The sequence below is a fragment of the Rattus norvegicus genome, chromosome 8, assembly GCF_036323735.1.
Source record: "Rattus norvegicus strain BN/NHsdMcwi chromosome 8, GRCr8, whole genome shotgun sequence".
NCBI classification, from domain to species: domain Eukaryota; kingdom Metazoa; phylum Chordata; class Mammalia; order Rodentia; family Muridae; genus Rattus; species Rattus norvegicus.
Genome location: NC_086026.1, coordinates 65,537,970 through 65,561,132, shown reverse-complemented (window position 1 = coordinate 65,561,132; position 23,163 = coordinate 65,537,970). Strand labels below are relative to the sequence as shown.

Sequence of the window (23,163 nt, the reverse complement as noted above, 5' to 3'; positions counted from 1 at the left end):
ACAGGAACAGACTGAGAGCTTTGTCAGTTTTAACGTTCTCAGATTTGAATTGAGCTCTCTTCCCCTGCCTCTTTTGCCTCTCCTATTCTTCTCTGTCTTCCCCCAATATCACCATGCAACATTATCTGCTTTCTCCTCTCTTAAAATCAGGAAGTCCTTTCTGAATCTCTAACTCTTCCCACCCAAATACTTTCCAAAGAGTCGTCCACCAGTGTCCTGTCACTTTGCTGTCCAGCCCACCAGTCTGAATTCCATCCTCATTGCTACACCAGAACAGAGAGAAGCCATCCTACACTTGTTCTGCCAAGCGTAATAGGACACTAAGTCCACATTTCCCAGCACCTCTCAGCAGCATATGAAATAGCTGCCTGCTCTCTCTGGCATCTGCCTCATCGTTACCTTGAATGTAGCTTTTACTTGCCTTTTTTCTGAGAGAAAGGGATAGTTATGTTCTTCTTCCTGGCTCACTACAAAGCCAAATCCCAGCCTGTTCTCTACCATTCTCTATTTTCTTCCTAGCCTAGAAAATACTTCTGGACTGCAATGCCCAAGCATGAGATCCACACGGTCCTCTCCTGTGTTCTAGATTGGTGAAAATCAACAGCCTACTCTGTAAGCTCACAGCGCATGCTCTGATCGTCTCCCTGCATATGCTATGCCTCTTCCAGTATTCCCATCTTGGTAAATATTCTTGTGCATTGTTGGAATAAACTCCACCATGCACCTCTTAACTCTCTCCAAAGTCCAGTGATTCTTTCACCTGCCTTTCTGTGTCTTCCCTGGCATGATGCTTACCCTAGGCCTGATTCTCATCAGATCTTAACGTGCCTATAGCAGCCATTTAAGTATTTTCTTGTCTTTTATTCTTCCCTCCAAGGTCTATTTTCTGTCCAGCCTAAGCTGTCTTTTGTAGCTCAGATTTATTGAAGTTTAATTTACATATAATATAATTCACCTTTTTTAGTGTTCACGTTTTATGAGTTTTGACAAATGTGTGCAGTTGTGTAGGATTGTCTCCAGTTTTTCTCTGTAAATCTCTGAATACTGATTTTAGTATAGATAGACATTTTTATTGTTTCTAGTAAGTATCAAAGAATGAGATTGGTATGTTTAACTTTATAAGAAACTGCCAAACTGTTTTCCAAACTGCCTGAACCATTCAAGTCCCCCCAAGTGCTCCACATGTTCAACTTCCTCCCAAACATACACTCACTAATCATTCCAGGAAGTTCACAGTGGTGCCTCACTGCGGTTCTCATTTGCTTTGCTATATGACAAGCAGTATCACATAACTATAAGATAGATATAGATATGAGATACACATATGTACATACATGTATATTACATACATATATAAGTATGCACTGTATATGAACATAGTCTGTGGCGGTGTACCTACTAAATTCCATCTTTTGTTTTCACTGGCTTTACATTCACCCTCTCTTTTGCAAGTTTTTTAATTTAGGAAAAAATTCTCTTTGGGGTGTGTGTGTGTGTGTGTGTGTGTGTGTGTGTGTGGTGTGTGTTTGTCTGTGTGTGTACTGAAGCCAGAGCATTATGTGTGCTAGACAACCATACTACCATGAATTACATACCCAACCCAACATTTTTTGTTTTGATGGAGTCCCAAGTAATCAGTAGGATTTTTTTTTTCATATTTAGGCATTAAATCCCTACACTTTTGTCTGTCCTAAGATTAGCAGTCCTTAGTTTGTTCTAAGTCTTGAACTCAGGAGGTTTGGTTCTCCTAACACACTTCACTGTCATTCCTCGTAGATGCATAGAACTGTGGTGGCCCTCTAGGAGAAGGTCTGCAGTGCTGAGACATGAGTGGCACAGAACTTTAGGACAGTGTATTTAGTCATCCCAGTGCTGTTGGGGACATAGACAGATGCTAGGAGCTTGCTGACCAACCAGCCTAGCCAAATCGGTGAGCTCAGGACCCCATCTCAAAATATAAGGTAGAGAACAACTGAAAAAAACACTGAGTGTCATCCTGTGGCCTCCACATGCACATGTGCACACAGTCAACACAAATGCTTACGTAAAAGGGAGGGAGTCCCTTGTTTGTGGAAGCAGAGGGGGGCTTCTATAATCCTTGAAGAAATAAATAGCCCAATTGGATACTACAACAAGAACTGATTGTCAAGAAGGGGAGATGCTAAGAGGCATGGGTCTCGTCTTACATAGCTCAGAGGTTCTAACACCTTGTTTACAATTCAGATTTGTTATTCTTCCCTGGCAGTTGGCTTAGGTAAGGCCTAAAGTGGTCCCCATGTAGTTTTATTCACCTGGCAGCATTCATCAGTGTGCACACTAACGTTAGGAAGTGCTGAATTAGGTAAGACTGACCAAGAACATCTAGTTTCAAGCTAATTAGTAAGAAGGTGATGCAATTACATCTGCCAGTGCAGTAGAGCAGTGGGCGCAGCTGAGGTTAAACTGCAAGTTTAATAGGTCTGGGTTTGGACCTAAAGTAACCTCATTTCTAGCAAGTTCCAGTAAGGCTGGTGTGCTTCTCTCAGAACCACACCTGAAGTAGCAGCAAACAAACAAACAAAGCCAAGATGGCTTAGAATGGGATGAGACTGCAGCCTCACTTAATAGCCTATCCCAGCAATCTGGGCAAGAGAGGATGAGTGTCCGAGCTGCTGGCAGTGCCAGGTGATGGCACGAATAGGGTCCAGTGAGATGTAAGGAGATAAAATTGGAAAAAGCAACTTAGGGGAAGTGGGGTTTATTTTAGTGCACTAGATCTGAAGAGTCTATTAAGCAGCTAACATTAAGAGTGAATGGAAGAAGTCATACCAGGATATGTCAAGCAGAGATTGAATGACACTCAGAGATCAGTATCAAAGGCAAACCCAGGGGGTTGAGAGAATAGCGCAGTGTACTTGAGGCAGTGGGTTTCCTCCTAGCACACCCACACCTGACTTCATACCACACACTTGTGCACACCCAGCTCACACATTTGCACTCCAGCATACTCACACAGGCCTTCCCAGGAGAGGAGGTCACACTATTTTTTTTTCTTTTTTCTTTTTTTCGGAGCTGGGGACCGAACCCAGGGCCTTGCGCTTGCTAGGCAAGTGCTCTACCACTGAGCTAAATCCCCAGCCCCAGGAGGTCACACTATTATTTCCATAGGCACATCAAGCTGGCAATTACATGTACATGGATACTGCCTGAGTAAATTTCCAAGATGCCAATTAACTGTAGAAAAATTATAACGCTCCCACCCCAAATCAGTTTTTTTTTCTCAATCCTTTGAAGAAAAAAATTTAGAATTTGAAGCTAGTTCCTTTCCACATCATTCATAGTGGTAAATCTTATAGTGCCTTTTGCATTCAGATTTTTTTTTCTCTCCCCCCACCCCCCACAGATTGATCATACTTAGAGGAACTGCTATGACAACATAAGGAGGTGAAAACTCACAGATGCAAATGCAAGTCTTGCTATGCACTGAAGGAAAAGCATTGTCTGGGAAGTTCTATTTTTAAAAATGTCTGCTTGTAACACCTTTACTGAACACGTTTGGAAACCTGGCGAATGCAAGAATTGCTTTAAACCGAAAAGCTTACACCAGCTTCCTCCAGACTCTGAGAAGGCGCCCATCACCCACGGCAGTGTGAAAACTAATGCCAATCACAGTAACAACCACCGAGTCAGGAACACCGGCAATTTCCGGCCCCCTGTGGCTAAAAAGCCCACCATAGCTGTGAAGCCCACTATGATGGTAGCAGATGGGCAAAGTGTATGCGGTGAGCTAAGCATCCAGGAACACTGTGAGAACAAGCCTGTCATCCTGGGGTGGAACCAAAACAGGACTTCTTTGAGCCAGAAACCACTTAACAACAATTCTGAAGGTGATACTGAAGGCTTTGGCAGTGTTCCTCAGCAGTGTGCCAATAATGACCGTGCAAAAACGATACCCAACAACAACGGGCTAACCGAAGTGCTAAAGGAGATAGCGGGTCTGGACGCCAGCCCTCCCGTCAGAGGAAACGAAACGAACTCCAGAGAAACATTCTTGGGAAGAATAAATGATTGTTACAAACGATCATTGGAAAGGAAGATCCCACCCAGTTGCATGACCGGGAGCACGAAGGACTCTCAGGGCAAGCACGTCATTCTGAGTGGGAGCACTGAGGTCATCAGTAATGAAGGGGGCAGGTTCTGCTACCCTGAGTTCTCCAGTGGTGAGGAGAGTGAGGAAGACGTGCTTTTCAGTAACATGGAAGAAGAGCATGAGAGCTGGGACGAGAGCGATGAGGAACTGTTAGCCATGGAGATTCGCATGAGAGGGCAACCTCGATTTGCCAACTTCAGGGCAAACACCCTATCTCCCGTTCGATTCTTTGTGAGCAAAAAGTGGAATACTATCCCCTTACGGAATAAGTCTCTGCAGAGAATCTGTGCTGTAGACTATGACGACAGCTATGATGAAATCCTGAATGGTTATGAGGAAAATTCTGGGGTGTCTTATGGTCAAGGAAGCATTCAGAGCACAGTGTCATCTGATTCCACATCACCAGATTCCTCCTTTACTGAAGAGTCACGTTCTGAAACAGCCAGCAGTTTATCCCAGAAGATTTGTAATGGGGGGATATCTCCTGGTAATCCAGGAAATTCTAAAGACATGGCAGAAACTGAGTCTAATTCTGAAAGTCCTCCTCCTAATAATGAGGAGAAGGACTCATCACTGACTTCCAAAAGCCCAGTGAAAGTTCCAGAGACACACAAAGCCGTCCTCGCTCTCCGCTTACAGGAGAAGGATGGCAAGATTGCAGTACAAACCGAGAAGCCAGAGAACAAAGCTTCTACAGATATTGCTGGCCAGGCAGTCACCATAAGCCTCGTCCCAGTAGAAGAACAGACAAAGCCCTACCGCGTGGTAAATCTGGAACAGCCACTGTGTAAGCCATATACAGTTGTGGATGTGTCGGCAGCAATGGCCAGCGAGCACCTGGGACGCCCCAAGGTAAAAGGTTCATCTTCAACCCCAAACTCTCCAGTTACATCACCTGCGTTGACACCAGGACAAATAAACGCCCATCTCAAAAAATCCAGTGCAATCCGTTACCAGGAAGTGTGGACTTCCAGCACCAGTCCACGACAAAAGATCCCTAAAATAGAATTAAGTACTGGGGGAACTGGGCCAAATGTCCCTCCAAGGAAAAACTGCCATAAATCAGCGCCCACTTCACCCACGGCTACAAACATCTCCTCCAAAACCATTCCTGTTAAGTCACCTAACTTGTCTGAAATAAAATTTAATAGTTACAACAATGCTGGGATGCCACCTTTTCCCATCATCATCCACGACGAGCCATCCTATGCCCGGAGTTCCAAAAATGCCATTAAAGTGCCCATTGTTATTAATCCAAATGCATATGACAATCTCGCCATCTACAAAAGTTTTCTGGGAACAAGTGGTGAACTCTCTGTGAAGGAAAAAACTACAAGCGTAATAAGCCATACTTACGAAGAAATCGAAACTGAGAGCAAAGTGTCTGACAGCACCCCCAGCAAGCTCGCAGACGGCCCCCCGGCTAAAGGGTTTTCTAGCAGTGCAGAACGCAAACGAGGCTCAGTAGCGCAGAAGGTTCAGGAGTTTAACAATTGTCTCAACAGAGGTCAGTCTTCTCCACAAAGAAGCTACAGTTCCACCCACAGCTCCCCAGCAAAAATCCAGAGACCCACTCAAGAGCCTGTGGGCAAAACAGAAAGTGCACAAGGGTCTCAGGTACCGGGCAGCAGTGGCAGCACCAGGGAGAAAGCAAGTGCCGTCCTATGTCAGATTGTGGCATCTATCCAACCCCCCCAGACTCCTCCAGAAGCACCTCAGTCTAGCCCTAAGGCTTGCAGTGTGGACGAGCTTTATGCCATTCCTCCAGATGCAGATACTACAAAAAATATTCCTAAAAACACACCAGTCAGACCCAAATCTCTCTTCACATCTCAGTCTAGTGGCGAAGGTGAGGCCCATCAGACCACAGAAAGCCCTACTACCAAAACTCAGAAAGATCCATCCACAAAGCCAGTGACTTCTCCTCCCTCCAAATTAGTGACCAGCACCCAGAGTGAGCCACCGCCTCCCTTTCCCCCACCACGGTCTACTTCCTCCCCTTACCATGCAAGTAACCTGTTGCAGAGGCATTTTACCAATTGGACAAAGCCAACCAGTCCCACCAGATCGACAGAAGCTGAATCAATTTTGCACTCTGAAGGCAGCAGACGAGCAGCTGATGCAAAACCTAAACGTTGGATATCATTTAAAAGCTTCTTCCGCCGCCGGAAAACTGATGAGGAAGAAGAGAAGGAGAAAGAGCGAGAGAAAGGGAAGTTGGTGGGCCTGGACGGAACAGTCATCCACATGCTGCCGCCCCCTCCAGTCCAGCGCCATCACTGGTTCACAGAGGCAAAAGGAGAGTCCAGTGAGAAGCCTGCTATCGTCTTCATGTACAGGTGTGACCCTGACCAAGGCCACCTCAGTGTGGACCAAAGCAAGGCTGGGGCAGACAATGGAAGGACAGAGGACGTGTTGCTGCGGAACTTAGAAGAGAAGAAAAATAGCCATCCTCCATCTCAGATTCCTGACAAAGCTTGCAGGTATATAAACCGAGCCATCAGGTGTAGAAAAATACTTTAAATACATTTTCAAAGTTTTCTTTTATATCTTTTAAGATTGCACAGCAGCCATTTCCGTTTGTAGGGAGCTGCATGGTCATTATCCATCTTGATAACTACACCCTAAGATTAGAATAGTATCAAAGTGATCTCGCTGCACTGAACAAGGCTTATGGCCCTCAGTCCCTAGCTAAAGGAGCGCATCCCATTCTGGTAAATGCAGGGCCTTTAACACAGAAAAGCAAATTCATAGCACTGTAATACTGATGTGTAATACATTCTGGATGCTGAGATAGAATGAGGAAGAAGCAAAATGAATGCCCCTTCCCTCATGTACATGAAATGAACTCCAAGAAATTCCTTATGGTTTTTACCAAGTTGTTATTCTCATATGTATTACTTTATCTTGAGTGATTATTTAGGTTTTTTTTATTGGTGTCTCTTTTTAAATGTTGTAGAGAAAGAATGGAGCAGAAAGTAAACCATTTATGGATTTTTTTTTTTTTTTACTATGTAGGAGAAATAAGAAACAAGAAAAGTTGGCTATTGATACTGAGGTCAAGGGTTACACTCCACTTCACCCAGGCAGTTGTAAGTTCTCTAGGCGATAGTCTTCTTAAATACTTCAGTTACTATTTTTTGATCACATATTCTCTGCATGGTACATCCAAATGTTTTTCTGAAATCCTACTAAAGCCTTATAAATTGATTGCATTCATCAGATGAGGAACTGAGAATTGGAGAAGAATTGACCAGAATCTTACATTAGTGTTTATTAGAGCTGTGATTCACATCTTGATCTGTCTCACTCTAAAACAGTTTTTCTCGTAAAACGCTGTGTCCTTAATCCATGAGGTCCAACCCAGCAGTAGTAGAATACTTGCTTAGCATGAGTAAGGATCTGACTTCAATCCCTGAACTGTATACACACACACACACACACACACACACACACACACACACACACACACACGCGCGCGCGCATGTTATGTATGTATGTATGTATGTGTATAAGTATTCTGCTTTTATTTATACAAGTGTTTGTGTGAAGGAACACTGTTTTCCTTCTCATAACTATAATAAACAAAGTAAGTTAACTGTCAGTTACACAAGTAAATTTATCCGAAGTTTGTAAAAAAAAAAAAAAAAAGGATTTCTTTTTAATCCTTATTCACTTACAAGTACTCCAAATACCTGATTCTTCTGAGTCATCTGCCCTGCTGGCATACAGTAAACTTTCTCCTCCCAGTCTGGCCTTCTCTCTGGCAAAGATAACAACTTCTGATTGAGAGGATAGGTTTTTCTCACCATTTTTCTGTAAAAAATATATAAGTGAAAAATGAACATGTAATTCCTTCAATTTTCCTAGCAAAATGCCAGGAAGTTCTCTGCATGTCTTTGCTAAAACGATCTTACCTCCACATAGTTGTCAAAATGCTAACACGTCTCAGTTTTCCTTAAACTCACTTACTAACAAAGCAGCTGAAATAAAGGCAGTGCATTCCAGAGAACAGCCTCTGTCAGTTGAATCTCAGGCTCCCTTTTACATCCTCGGTGATAGACAGGCATGCTCCAGTAGTAACCCAGTGCCGGACTTCAGGTTCCTGTTCCATTTAAGAAGGAAGCCACTTACATAGCACATAACTCGCATTACCTGAGTGGGAAGGGCATATAGCTCTTACTGATCAATAAATGATTTCTCCTGTTCAAGTATGGCTGTAGTAGATGTATCCAGACCCTGGAGAACAGCCAAATAATGGTTTAGCGTTTTTGTGACTCTTTCCTGTGGCTATACTATACTGTATGTGGACTTGAGACAGCCCAAGCCCGGGTCATTGCAGACTCCTTTCTATTGAATTTTTAATTTTTTTTATAAAACCGCCCATGAATCCAAATGACACAGTTAATTTCTTCACCAATACTAAGATTTGACTGTTTCATAATTGTCCAGAGGAATATTAACACACACTGCCAGGTTCTACTCCAAGAGTTTGTTTTCTTTCTTTTCTTTTTTCTTTCTTTCACTTTACTTTTTGTTTTGTTGTGTTGTGTTTTGTTTTTGTTTTTTTTTTTTTTTTTTTTTGAGACAGGGTTTCTCTGTGTAGCCCTGGCTGTCCCTTAACTCACAGATCTACTGGCCTCTTCCCCCTTAGTGCTGTGATTAAAGGTGTGCACCACCGCTCAGCAATTCCCAGGGTCTCTAACTCACTTGGTCTGAGGTGCATCCTGACTCCGCACACCCAGCAGGCTGAGGTTGTTGAGCCACACTTTAGAATCATTAGTCTTAGCACTGTTCTAAAGGTTTACAGATAAAGCCAGGATTGGGATACTGAGCAGTTCTTACAGGAACATTTAAATTTTCTCATTTCAGAATGTCCCAGAGTGGGTAGAAAAAGAAGCATTCGATAGGTTATTTTTAGCCTTGTGGAAAGTTTAAAGCATGAATATGTATATTGAAAACTATACTCCATTTGCTTTTTAAATAATTACCTCATTTACTTGGATTGTCATTGATATTTACTTGAAGCAACTTTGAGAGGGAAAACATTACAATCAAATGTCAACATTTGTGTTTCTGGTTTGATGGCAGTGTGATCATTAAATTACCATCTCGTGCCTGAGAACACACAGCTGAAAGAAATGAAAATACTCTTTTCCTATAAGTAAATGAAGATGCCAACTCTAAACTGTCTGTAAAGCATGAAGAATGAAAAATGCCCTTGTGATGGCTGTACTGCAGGGCCTGGTAGAGCCTTGTGCTTGGTAGTAACAATTTCTAACATTTATTTGACTTTCCAAAGACATAAATTGAACGTGTGCCATTAGCCTTAGACCAAATAGGGGGAAAGCCATTGCTGCAATAATGAACTTGGGTTTGACTTCAGCTTTGCCTCTCTGGTCCTTCAGTATATAGGGCTGTAGTGATACTTATCGCATAGAATTAATTTGAACATTTTATGGGAAGACATAAAATAGGCTGTCCAGGGTCGGGCATATTAAATGTTTAAAAGTGTTAGTAGCCCCTCTGTCCTCAATGTGGTAAGTGCTCCGTGCACAAAATGATAAAGTAGCCCAGAACACCTAGTGATTAAATCAGCTGGAATCGACTTCTCTGAAATGAAATTGGAACCTGATCTTAAAAGACAAATGAGAAGACTGCGTATGGCAGCGTATATCTGTAATTCCATCAGTAAGGAAGCTGGGGCAGCAGGGTGGTGAGTTCAAGGCCAGCCTGGACACACACACCCCCATGCACTTATCAGCTGGTTAACACTGCAGGCAAAAGGAGGAGGAAAACAAATGGAAGCAGGGTGTGTAGTTAGAAAGGATAATGAATAGTACATGCTAGCAAGTGGAACTCAGAGAGAAGAGTCGTCACCAGAAGTTAGGGCAATGGGGAAGGGGAGATGTTATCATAAACTGGGCAGTGTGGGGGATGTCACTTAGGGTACCGGCTTTCCATTAGGATGAGTGTTGGTGGTCCATTCTTCTGCACGATGGCAGTATTTAATACAGTTAGGATTTCAAAAGTTCTAAAAGAACATATGTTAAGCCTTATCACAAAAAGGTGTATCAAATGATATATTAATTTTGTCTAATTTGTGTTTTATACATGTATTGGTATTGCATTCCGTAAATTATAGTCAAATATAAGAAAAACAGAGTAGTTCAATGGTTCTTCACATGCAATCCATGTAAGAGCAAACAGAAACTGTCTTGAATCTATCCCAAAAGGCCCTGTGTTAAATCTAAGTGAGCAGCCACAAGTCTCCTAGGAGAGGTTGAAACCATTAAGTGGAGCCCCTTTATGGAAAATGGAACAGAGACTAAAGGAAAGGCCATCCAGAGACTGCCCCACCTAGGGATCCATCCCATCTGCACTCACCAACCCCCCACACTATTGCTAATGTCAAGAAACACTTGCTGACAGGAGCCTGGTATGACTGTTCCCTGAGAGCTTCCACCAGCACCTGACTAATACAGATGCAGATACTCACAGTCAACCATGGGACTGAGCTCAGGGACCCCAGTGGAAGATATAGGGGAAGGACTGGGGAGCAGAAAGGGATTGCAACCCCATAGGAAGAACAATATCAACTAACTGGACCACCCAGAGCTCCCAGGGACTAAACCACCAACCAATGAGTACACATGGAGGGAACCAGGACTACAGATACATATGTAGCAGAGGATGCCCTTATGTGGCATCAGTGGGAGGGGATGAGGTGGGAGTGGGTGAATGGGTGGAAGAGCATTCTTATAGAGACAAAGGGAGGGGGGATGGGATGGGGGTGATAGTAGAGGGGTAACCAGGAAGGGGGATATCATTTGAAATGTAAACAAATAAAATGATTAATAATAGTAAAAAGAAAATATGGAGCCCCTTTGAAGAGAGTCCCTGAGGTACATGGCTTTGAAAAGAGCCTTGGGACTCAGGTCTGTTTTTCTATTTCTCACCCAGGCTCCCTCTTCCTGTCTCTCCCGTCTCCCCTCATCCCTTCCTTATCGATTGCTCTCATAAGCAGCTTTCTCTACGTACACCCTCAAGGACACTACCTTCACAGGCCAAAAGGCAGTGTTCCCAAGTGGACCGAAACAGTAAACCATGATAAATCTTCCCTCTAAGTTAATTACCTCAGATTATTTTGTCACAGGGTGAAAGACTAACCAACACAGATGCTGATATTTTCTTTTCCCTCCGTTGACTCTGCACCGACAGTGCAGAAACATCTGGGTAAAAGTAATTGCCATGAAGCCCAAACAAGGCCGTGGCATCGAATTGTACTAGGACTTTAAAAGGGAAAAAAAGATTAAGTAGTAAATTTTTATTAAATCTCAACCCTTGATTACTTTTCTTCTGGTTTTAATTGTGTGCTGAAATGAAAGTACACATGTACATTTGCATACAAGGATCCTAAGGGGAAAATGGGTTGTGTTGGACAGCTTCAGTTAGGAACTTTAACCCGTCTTTTCACCGACCCTTATGGAAAGGATGACTGGCAAACCACTTCCGAGGAGACCAACTTGCTTGTTTGTGAGAAAACTCAAGCTTTCAGACATCTCTCTACAGCACTGACCCTGATAGCTTCCTAATCCTTAAACCATTTGCTAGATGAGATTGGCAGTGCCACTAACAAGAGGTCGATCATTGGCTTGTTTATTAATGTCCTATGGTGGAATGCATCCACATTTGAAGGATGTTTCAAATGACTGCCCTTGTAACATTATAAAATTATGCAGGTGGATTTTGATATAACTGAGAAGAGAAAGTTCTTTGGTAGACCCCGCTTTGCAACTAACATTTATGCAATGCCATCTGGCACTCTAACACAGTGCCAGCAAATGGCTGAAGTTCTCTCAAAGGTTATTAGTGTATACCCACTTCCCACCTGTAACCTACATGAGAGTGATTCCCTGTGTATTCTTTAACTAAGCAGCATGTCTCCATAGATTAAATACAGAAGCAGATAGGGAGATCTGCCTGTCATGTCTTACGCTGGCTACCAGAACAGCTTTTCATTAAAAGACAGACCTTTCTGTCAGTGGTGCTAGTGGCAGTAGCGGGGTCTTGACTCGGCGTTTTATCCTCACACATCTTTCCCCAACCTGGTGGGACCAAGAGGAGATGCCGAGCCTAGACTGGCTAGTTGGGAATCTCTGCTCTGCCCCTTTTAGAAGGCTGTCTGCCGACCCTCCTGGACTCAGCATTCATAACAGAGAGTAAGGACGTGGATGGGGTAGGGGAAATGCAAGCCCTGGAGTTCACAAAGCTCTGGCTTCTGACTTTACCACTGGCTCAATTTCACTCCTTTCGAGCTAAGGTTTTCTTTTGTATTCAACAGGGAAAATAATAACTACCTTACAGAGATGCTATACAGACAAAATAGATATCACTAAAGCACCTAGTTGGGTAGATAGTAAGAGTTGACCTCTTTTCCCCATTACACTTAACCAGAACAGAAGGGCATCCCTACAGCCTGTTTTGAGGAGTCATATATACCTTTGTAGAAGAGATTTCCTGTGTGAGTGCCGTCCTCCTGCCTGTTTAGTCGTACCTTCTTGTTCACAGGCCTCCAGGTACTCAGCCCCCAGCTAAGGCCTTCATACATATTGTTTACTTGGAATTGAAAGTACAGGATTACTTTTTAATGGAAAACATCTTTAAAAGGGTCATTATTTTTGAAAAAAACTTTTTAGAGTAGAGAAATTTTAACCATATACAAAAGTAAATACGGGGTTGGGGATTTAGCTCAGCGGTAGAGCGCTTGCCTAGCGAGCGCAAGGCCCTGGGTTCAGTCCCCAGCTCCAAAAAAAAAAAAAAAGTAAATACACACTGACAGACAAATATAGATAGATATTTACCACTGAAGGGACACTGGCCAGTTCACAAGCATGGCTCCGACAGGCCTGGCCTTTCTCTCTCATTCCCTCTGCCTTGCTAAAAAGCATTAGATTATATTCCTACAGCTAGCCACGAAGGTCTGTTCACTTCCTTGTCCTCTTCCTCCTCCTAAGGCTGACCACCAAGACCCAGCTATCAGTGTCCAGCAATGAAAACCCCCCTTTGGCTCACCTAATGAACCTGCCCAATTAAAACACCTCATCCTAACACAGGGTTTCTTGTACCTTTATAGTTTTGGTTGTGAGCCTTGCCTTTAACAGCTGAGTCATCTCTCCAGCCCCTCTTATCCCTTTATAGACTGTCATTTGCCTATGAGCCACGTCTGTCTCCTCTCTATCCAGAGCTGTCCTTTGTCCCACTCCTGGACAAATACCCCCAGCCCCTCTCTCTTGTTCCCCTCCCCTTCTTCCTCAACCTCCATCTCCTGTCTGTTTCTTATTCCCTGCTCTTTGTACCTCTGTGCTGAGAACTTGGTCTTGGAGGTCCTCAGCCGATAAGGTTCCCTACAGCCACAAAGCCACATTTTCCGTTTTCTGCGTATAGGATAGTTTATGTTCCCAGCTCTCAGGAAGGCTGAGTCAGGAAGATAACAGAATCATGAGTCCTAAGTTAACCTGGGCTATATAGTGAGACTTTTTTTAAAAAAAATAATTGATGTAGGGATTAGATAGATGGCTCAATGGTTCAGAAAACTGACGGTCCTTTCAGAGGACTCGGGTTCCGTTCCCAACACCTAACATAGCAGCTTACAAGCATCTGTAACTCCAGCCCCAGAGGATCAGACCCCTTCCTCTGGCCCCCAAGAACACCAGACATGCAGGCAAAACATCCATACACATTAAAAATTTAACAAATCAATGTACATATCATGTCTCCTTCACTCCTCATCTTTTCCTGTATCCCATGATAGAAGCAAATTCCAAGAGTTGCCTCATTTTCATTTCGGTGTGTCACTCAAAATCTTAACCATATACTGAAAAAGGTTCTTTAAGTCTTACTGGCTTAACATCATTGGCATCAAATTCTACATATACATTCTGATGACTCTTAAATGTATATCTTCACATTTTCCCCATGACTTACATGCACTCGGAAGGTGCATTTCCAATGAAACATGTCCAGACAGAGTTCAATTATTCCCTCTACATAGTCCAGTCTCAAGTCTCCCCTTCTTGTAAATGGCCCACCATCCATCCATATGTTCATGCCAGAAAACGGAATTGTCTGTGGTTCTTCTCTTGGTCCTAACTCTAAGGATTTAAAATATTAAATCCTGTGACTAAATTTCCAAAATACACATCACGTCTATGCCGTCATTCACGTCCGCCTGGTCTGCATTACACCGTCTTTCACCTCATTTACTGAAGTATTTTGCTAATTCTTCCTACCCAGTCTCTTACTCTCTTTCTCTAGAGTAGCCCAGTATTCCTAAAGGCTAACTCCCATTCTTTATCCACAGTATGAGGTCTCTGCCGAAGACCTCTGCCTGCCTGCCCACTTGGTCCATCTCCAGTTTCTCCCCTCCTCCATAATATCCTCAAGAGTTTTAGCTTTCTGTTTCTCGGGCATGATGAGCACGATCCTTTGTTGGACCCCTTTATCGGGGGTAACCTACCCTGTAGGTTGTTGTATAGCATGTCTGAGTTTATATAAAGGGCTCTGGAGGGAAAAGGAAGTTTTACTCTCTTAGGACAGCTGACAAAGTCTGGAGACATTTTTTGGTTATCACAGCCAAGAAGGCAGAAAATACTGGGCTGCTCCTAGTATGTGGATGGCTCTCCACAACAGAATTATCTTGCTCAAAAATGTTAGTCATCCCACTTCTGAGAAACATGGTTTAAAAAGGGCACGTGATAAATGCTATATATGCTTTGGCTACTGTTACTGCAGTTGCTGTTTTGAGAATAAAGGTGCCTCGGGCGCCATTGTTAGATGTGTATTTAAGTGCTGTGCCTAGCACTCAGCAACTGTGGATTACTATGAGAAGGACAATTATCTATGAATATTCTCTGCAAGAGCAGCTCCTATTTCAAGAAATACTTTTGCAATGTAAATAATTACTCTTGTGGCTTGTTTAAGGTTTTTCAAAATAGAGCACATCTGTATTCATTATTACTTCATATTTCTTTTTTTAATTTATCTATTATTTTTATTAGTTTTTTAAATTAACATACAGAGTAATGGATCTCATTATGACATTTTCATACAGTTTGCTCTTGGTCTTCATCTCCAACTCTCCTCCTGTACCCCCATGCTCTCCAGTTGGACCCCTCTCCCCCACAGTGGTGCCTCTTCATTTCTAATACCCTCTTTCTCCTCTTCCCTTTTGACATCTTTGCCCCACCCCAGGGCCTTCCTTTTTGTTTCACAAACTACACCTCACCTCCTTCTATTTCAATTAAAGCAATTTTCCTTTTAAAACACTCTTATAACCAGGCATTTACTGTGTCTGTACAATGTGCTTTTTCCCTTTCCTTATGTTCCCAGAATAGTAGAAAGAATGTGGGTATCAGAGTTGGACAGCATCACTCCACATTCCCACACTATCACCTCTGTACTCAGGTGGTCTCAGGCAGGTCATTTGCTTCTTTGAGCCTCAGTTTTCTCCTCTGTGAAATGGGATGACTTGCTCCTATGTCTCAACACTTTGGTGTATTACCTGCCACAGCATATGTGGCCCTGAGTAGACTGTCCTGAGAGCTCTTTGTCTCAGTCAGTACTCATTCCCATTGCATTTGGTTTGTGTACAAACCCTTCCCTGCTCTGACTCATGGAGCAAAGGAAGATAAGAGTAAGAGGAGAGCTGACTCCAGTGATTCCCAGCCTATGGGATGGAGCAAGCCCCATACCCCCTAGGTTAGGGTCCATGGTGAGAGGCGGGCATTTTCCTCTAAAAGCTTGTCTTTTCAGGACATGCATCTCTCTCATCATATTCTTCAAAAGCAAACCAAGGCTGGGTAATTTTGATAACCATTGAGAATGCCAACCTTATTTCGGTGATCTTTTCCAAAATGAATTACTCTGCTGTTAATTTGCACAGATGCCATTCTGACTTTGTATTTCACAGAATTTTAAAGCTAACTTTTTAAAACTATAACTTAGTTTTATGCAGGTGACAGTGATCTACTGATGATGGCCTGTGTCCTTCCTTGCTTTGCCAGCATGCAATCCAGTGCCTTGAAAATACTTCAAATGGCTATCATATCTGGTTTTGTTTTTTACATGGACCCCATAAAGTGTCAAGAAGTGAGAGCCTATTTCAAGACTCTGCACCTGCCTGCAGTATCCTGTGTGCACTTGGCTCACACAGGAACTCCTGTGTCTGACCGCATTCTGTTAGACAGTAGCAGGACCTCATCCAATCTCAGTTAAAGGTTAATCTCCGTTCAGGATAAGAAGTTTGACGTTTTCAAAGGCTATGGAAGCTTAGTGGGAAATTGGACATACCAGATAGTGATCAATAGATACGTTTTCCCACCTGAGAATGCCAGTGATTGGAAAATGTGGCAAAATCAGGTTGATGACTTAGAGACCAAGGTAGCATTAAGAAATGTCACCATGGTGGGGGTCCTAGAAGTAGAAATACAAAAATAAGTGGAGTTTGAGTTTGGTTGGGTTTTCCCCATCTCTTCCCTACCAACAGGTTTTAAAGGTGTGGGGCACGATGGCTCTCCTTGAAGGTTGATAGCTGACCCCACTTCTGAAAAGGCCATTGTCCCTCGAAACCCTAGAAGTAAACAGCACAGGAGACCAAAAACAAAACCACGAAGCATCCCTCTGATGTTCAGATTTTAGGAGTAAGAGTCTTTAAAAATTGCACTAATTTATTGGTGGTTTTGAGCCCGTAGAGATGTCTGCAATAGCTGAAGAGAGCTGACAGGAAAAATGTAGAATGCTGTTTGCCCCAAGAGATAGACGATCTCCATAGAATTGTGGTTTCATTAACTGCCCCTTCTGAAGCTGAACAGAGATGGTTGAGTTTGAAACTTAAAGTTGAACTAAAATTGTGGAAATATTTAGATACAGAAAGGCCTTTAATCTGTTCTGATGGGAAATTTGATTTGCCTGTTAAAAGGTACATTCAGACATTTAACAGAATTCTTATAAAAATCTGTCTTGAACAAATTTTCCAGGAAAAAAAGATTATTTCATTTGATGCTACAATGATTAATCCTACCACCTGGGTAAAGCAGGCGAGCGGCCACGTGCGAGACTATCTCCGTAACTTTGAATTATGTATGAATATTGCAGACTGATGAGATTTAACCTTCAAGGGGTTTATTAGATAACAGACAGATCTGCAGCAGCGTGTCTGTTGCTTTTGAGTACCTTCATCCATTCTACAAATTCAGAAGAAGAATCTCTGCAGCAACTACGACGACTATGACAGTCTTTAAGTGTTAGGTCAAACATACAAAATTGCAATTAAAAAACACTCTTTAATGAAAAGTTGCTAGAGTTTAGAAGCATTCACCCCTCAGGATCTGCTAGGGTTTGGTTTCAAGGTTTCCTTGGATACAAAAACAAAATCTTTGGTTGTCTGAGTCTCTCTGTAAAATGACTCTACATATAGCCTCTTGTAGACATTTTGTTTTATTTCGTTATGTTTCTTAAGACAGAATCTGGTCACCTGGCGTAGGTGGTCCTTACATTCACTGTGTAACGTAATCTGGCCTTGAGCTCTCAGTTCAAGTCCTCCTGTGTCAGCTTTCTGAGGGCTGGTCTTACAGAAGTGTCTCACCACGCCTGTCTCTTTATAGACGTTAACTTCATTCTTGGCCACTTACCATAGCCTAGTTCAAAGTAAATGCTCTGTGGCTAGTATTTTTCTGTTTTGTTTAGGGAATAATGGGAAGAAATAAAGTGTGTATGTTCAGTACTGGTCCACCTTTCCTGGATGCTTTCTATCTGAGCAAATAGGACCCAAGGATCCCAAGAGCCGGCTGTGCAGTCGGATGCACACCACCTTCCATTATGAAAAACAGAGTGATTACTGATGGACGACAGAGAGGCTAAGCCAGTTTGACAGAACCTGAAGATTAAGGACTTAGATATCATTAGCATAGTTATTACAAACTTCCCACCTTCTGTTACAGGACTAGAGACTCTGAAAGGAATTTAAATAGCAGAACTATAAAAAGCTCACAGGCCACTCATTACTTAAACATAGTCTTGTTTTAAAAAAATGAATATGAAATTTACTTACCTTGAAAAAACACCTACTTGGTCATTATTTTACAATTTCAACACGTGTTAGCCTGTAATAAGACTTTCCAATTATATTCTTCATGATTTTCATTTCGTAGGACTTTCCCCACTCATCTCTAGAACAAGATGGCGAGTTTTTATCAACTCATCATAGCAGTTTTATCTCCCTCCTCCTAGTGTCATTAGTTCAGAAGATCAGAGTGCTAAGAAGACAACCACCAGCGTCTAATTTCCACACAAGTGTTCCATCACATTAAACATCTCCCAGTGAAACGGTGCTGAGACGTTCTGTCAGGAGATAAAGCCTGTGTAAAGGATCACTTTAGAATTTGGGAAGATTTCCTGATTATTTTGATCATTTGTTTTCTTAAGAAATGATCCAAACTCCTTTATGCAGTTAATGTGCCCACTCCAGCACAGAGGCAGGCTCTCCTGTCCCCTGGCTGCGCCGTCTCTCTCTAATGTTTACACTCAGGAATTGATGCTCTTGGTTCTGCCACCTTGATTCTTCAGTTTTTAGTCTCTGAAGCACTACCTACATTTCAACTCTTAGAACTCTCTTTTTTCCTCTTGTATTACTTTAATAATACAAAGAGCTGTTCTTCTGTCCATGTCAAGCATTAAGAGGTGACATGTCATTGATGCATTTCTAAAGTTCTTACTCCTTTTAAGACTCTCACTGTAAATGCAGGTTAAACATTTCAGTATGCATTTGCAAATTCATAAAACTGTTGCATAGATTTCTATAGTTGACAAATATTGGTAACCTTGTATACCAGTGCATTCTAACCTGTTATATAGGCTATGCTGCCCTGGTCCTCAGAGAGTTAATAAATCTATCTTTCATGCTTAGCTCCCCAAAGGTAATTTGGCACATTTCCAAGACCAAGCCCTATAGTAAAGGTCAAAGTGCAGTGGGTGTTAGTGAGGTGCAGGATTCAAGTGTCTTGGCATAGCTTGTACAGCTTGGAACTCTTCAGAGCTCCTCGGCCTCTGCTTGGTCAGTTTCGGAACATGGCTAACAGGTTTGAGGAGACCCTGTGAAAATGTCCTTCAATGGGGAATTGTGTGAGCGAGTACAGCGGGTGAGTCTTTGATATTTCTTGCCTTTTAGCATCTATGCTTTGTCCACACCCTTAGAGCAAAGTTCTGTATTATGTGTGTGGAACAGACCCAGGGATTCCAGAGCTTAGCAACAGCTGCTCTCGCAGTGATTTTCTCAGTAGCTGATCCCCAGCACCAGGGTAGAAAAGCAGCCATGACAAGTACACAACTGTAACCCCAGCACTGGAGCACATCTGGCCTACACAGTGAGCTCCAAGTTCAGCGAGAGACCCTGTCTCAAAAAAAAAAAAAAAAAAAAAAAAAAAAAAAAAAAAAACCTATGGTGGAAACTAGCAAAAAAAAGACAGCTGGGGGGCTGGGGATTTAGCTCAGTGGTAGAGCGCTTACCTAGGAAGCGCCAGGCCCTGGGTTCGGTCCCCAGCTCCGGAAAAAAAGAACCAAAAAAAAAAAAAAAAAAAAAAAAAGACAGCTGACATCAGCCTCTGTCCCCCAAAGACACCTGCACATGCTAGTGCATACATGCAGTCATGTGAAATATATACATAAGCTAACTTTAAAAAAGAAAAAGGACCAAGAGCAAGTTCAGAGATTAGGGGTCCCTAACAGCCTGTCTGGCATTGAATCCAGGACCTAGCATATACTAGACAGGCACTTTCTCCCATGCTATTCTCAGCACATTTTAAACTTCTTTTATTCTGAGACAGCCTCTCTCCATTGCCCAAGTTAGCCTTGTAGTCACAATGGAGCCCAGGCAGGCCTTGAATTGGAATCCTTTTGTTTTAGCCTCCAGAATAGCTAAGATTACAGGCCTGTACCACCAAGCCAGAGGTGGCCAGCAAGTCCCAGTGCTTTCCTCTGCCTCCCCGGTGTTGGGACATTCCACCTGAGTGCAAATTTTTCTGAGTTCTGGGGATCTAAATGCATGTCCTTTTCTGGCACAGTAAGTCCTTTAACAACTGAGTGTTCTCTCCAGCCCACAAGTTTCTGTAAGAGATTTCACTTCCTTGTCATTAAAACATACATCAAGTGAAGAGTTAAGGGGGTAATCTGAAGGAGTACCTTCTTGCCAGTCTTTTATTTTAAAAATTATGTATGTATTTGGACAGAAATGTAAGTGTAGAAATCTGCTGGCTACACAACTCAAGTAATACTGTTTCCAAGCCAAGAGAGCCTGAGGTTACTCCTTATAGCAGCAGTGTAGAGTGAACTGGAACTTCCATTACGGGCTCTGGCTCTTGGGGATAGGAGGAATAGGAAGGAATCTTTCCTCCAGCAGTCCGCGGGGCAGTCTGTGAACGTGCTGCCTCTTGTCATGGGGCTACCGTAGTCATCAAAGCCTTCCACACAAAGCTAGTTTCTCATGAGAGGGACCATCGTAAGGACATGATAGCAAAGAGCTTGGTTCCCTTGCTTCAGTAAAGCCAAAGTAAAGTGACACTTCCAAGCCACTCCAAGGCACACTTTACATCAAGATTGAATGTTACCGAGTAGTTATGCACATACCGAAGGAGAAAGAAAATTCTCTTTGCTGGGTGAAAGTTAATATAAACTAGTTCTAATTTCAAGGCAGCTCATTTTATGTAACTAGAAAATGTCTTTTCTTCTTTGAGAGGAAAATAATGTTAACGGTTGCTTCAACATCAGATGTCGTAGTTCCCTAGAAGAACAGTCAGTCTAGCCAATCAGTGAGCTCTAGGTTCAGTGAAAGACCCTGCCTCAAAAAAGTAAGAGAAGTCCTTGAGGACTGTTGGTATCATCCTCTGTCCTGAAGACAGACGTCTACACATGCAGCCCCCCGCTCCCCAAAAAGTTTCTTATCATTTCTCCTTGCCCGTAAAGAAAGCAGAAAGAATATGGTGAGATTTGGTGGTCTCAGAACACTTCTCAGACCCTGGAACTTTTAAAGACACCTGGATTCGAAATATAGTTCATTTGGCCAACAACTTGAGATTTGCTGGCTTGGCCATTTTATTCTGCAGCAGTTAGACCATTGCTCACCTTGGACTTCACGACCTAGAGTTGACATCGTCGTTTACATGGGAGTGGGGAGACTGGGAAGAGTAGCTAAAGTAAATGAGCTGGCAGTGGTGCAAAGGAGAAAGCTTGGTCTTTAACTGCTTCAGGACCAGCAGGACGCTCCAGACTTGTTCTCTTCAAGAAGCTTAGCTGAAGAGTTAAGCTTTTCCCTTTCCTCCTATACCATGTAAATGAAAACTGATCCTTCTATCTGCCTCCAGTAACTTACCAGACCATTAACTTACCTTATAATCACATAGTATAATCACAGTCTTACTCCTAGTTCTTTCTAAATACCTCAGTAAATATTTTGACATGTAGCAAATACTATGTGCTACATAAAGTAAATAAAGTGTGGTACTTACTATAGTAGTAGAGTACCATTAAGGAATATGGTAAATATAGTAAATACACCAAGTGTTTTACTAAATTATTGAGTCTTTTCCTCTTTAAGGTATCCTTTTTTTTTTTTTTTTCGGAGCTGGGGACCGAACCCAGGGCCTTGTGCTTCCTAGGTAAGCGCTCTACCACTGAGCTAAATCCCCAGCCCCGAGTCTTTTCCTCTTTAATCAGTTAAGCATTCACTAGCTTTTATTGTTACCTCTTCTCCCTTAAAGAAACGTGTACATTTAATGATCACATATGAAGGTCTCAGATCCTTTCTAGTTAGCTCTGACTATCCTGGAATGGACTATATAAACCTGGGACTCACATAGATACACACCTGCATCTGCCTCCCAAGTGCTGGGATTAAAGACATGTGCCACCACACCCTGCTCTATAAATCTAGATGTCCACAGAACTTTTGAATACAAATTTGATGGACTTGTCTCATTTGTTTCAGTCGCGTGACCCATGAAGTGGCAGAGGAACTTTCTCCTCGGGATCCAAGAACTCCTGCTGTGAAGCAAGATGGCACTTCAGTCACACCAACATTGCCTCCACCTGACCTGGAAAGGGAAGAAGAAAAAGATGCCACTTCGGATCCTACAGACGTGAGTCCGTGCAGCGCAACATACAGCAACTTAGGTAAGTACAGCAGTCACATAGACAATACCTACGCCTTGTCTTTTTAGTACTGACTGAATGTTATGTTTTCCTGGAGGATCAAAAGTTACACCATTGGAGTTATAAACCTGCATTTGCTTCAGAACATAAAATTCCGGTTTTTACTAGGCTGATTTTAAATGCCTGCTACCATGAGCCCTGTGCCATGTGCTAAAGGTGTTGATGTAGACCTTGCCTTAAGGATTTAACCTGAAGAGGGGAACTTGAATTCAGTAAAATGTGATAAATACAATTGTGGAAACACATGTGGATTATTTTTCATGTATACAAAGAAGGATGTCAAAAGAAGCCTTCTCAGAAATCATTCCTGAGTTGATTTAGCTCACTGTCAGAAGAAAGAATGTTCCAGACAGAGGCATCAAGTGAACAAGACCATGGAGATACAGAATAGCTTGGTGCCGCAGCCATTGAGGTTGCTGCAATGTGGAGCATTAGATAAGATGTATTTTAAAATCTTAGACCTTCTGTTATTTGTCATAGTGTCCCATAACAGAGCTTCGAGAAGACAAAGTGCCATGAGGTAAAATGGGTACATATAGGCTGTGGTGTTTGGTAGCAAGTACTATTACTGTAGGACTGCATGAGAGGATGAGGGGCAGGGGGCCTCAGGCAAGGTAGGCACAACTGTGGCATATTTCAGGGTTGAATTTGCAAAGGGTGGGATTCCTGGCTTGTGTCGTCAGACTCGAGTATGAGTCCTGTCATTGGAGGTGTGTAGGCAGGGGCTGACAGGCTGTGTCACAGACCCTTGAGAATGAGAACATGCAGGGAGG

The 23,163-nt window shown here is 42.7% G+C and overlaps 1 protein-coding gene across 11 annotated transcripts in view; it reads left to right on the top strand.

Moving 5' to 3' along the window:
* Positions 1–23,163, top strand: part of Peak1 (pseudopodium-enriched atypical kinase 1) — a 214,701-nt gene that overhangs the window by 154,636 nt on the left and 36,902 nt on the right. For all 11 annotated transcript variants that reach the window (XM_006243115.5, XM_017595643.3, XM_006243116.5 and 8 more), the window contains 2 exons: positions 3,383–6,612; positions 22,167–22,351. In XM_006243115.5, coding sequence (XP_006243177.1) covers positions 3,503–6,612; positions 22,167–22,351 — 3,295 coding nt within the window. In that variant the 5' untranslated portion in view covers positions 3,383–3,502. The remainder of the gene's footprint in view (positions 1–3,382; positions 6,613–22,166; positions 22,352–23,163) is intronic.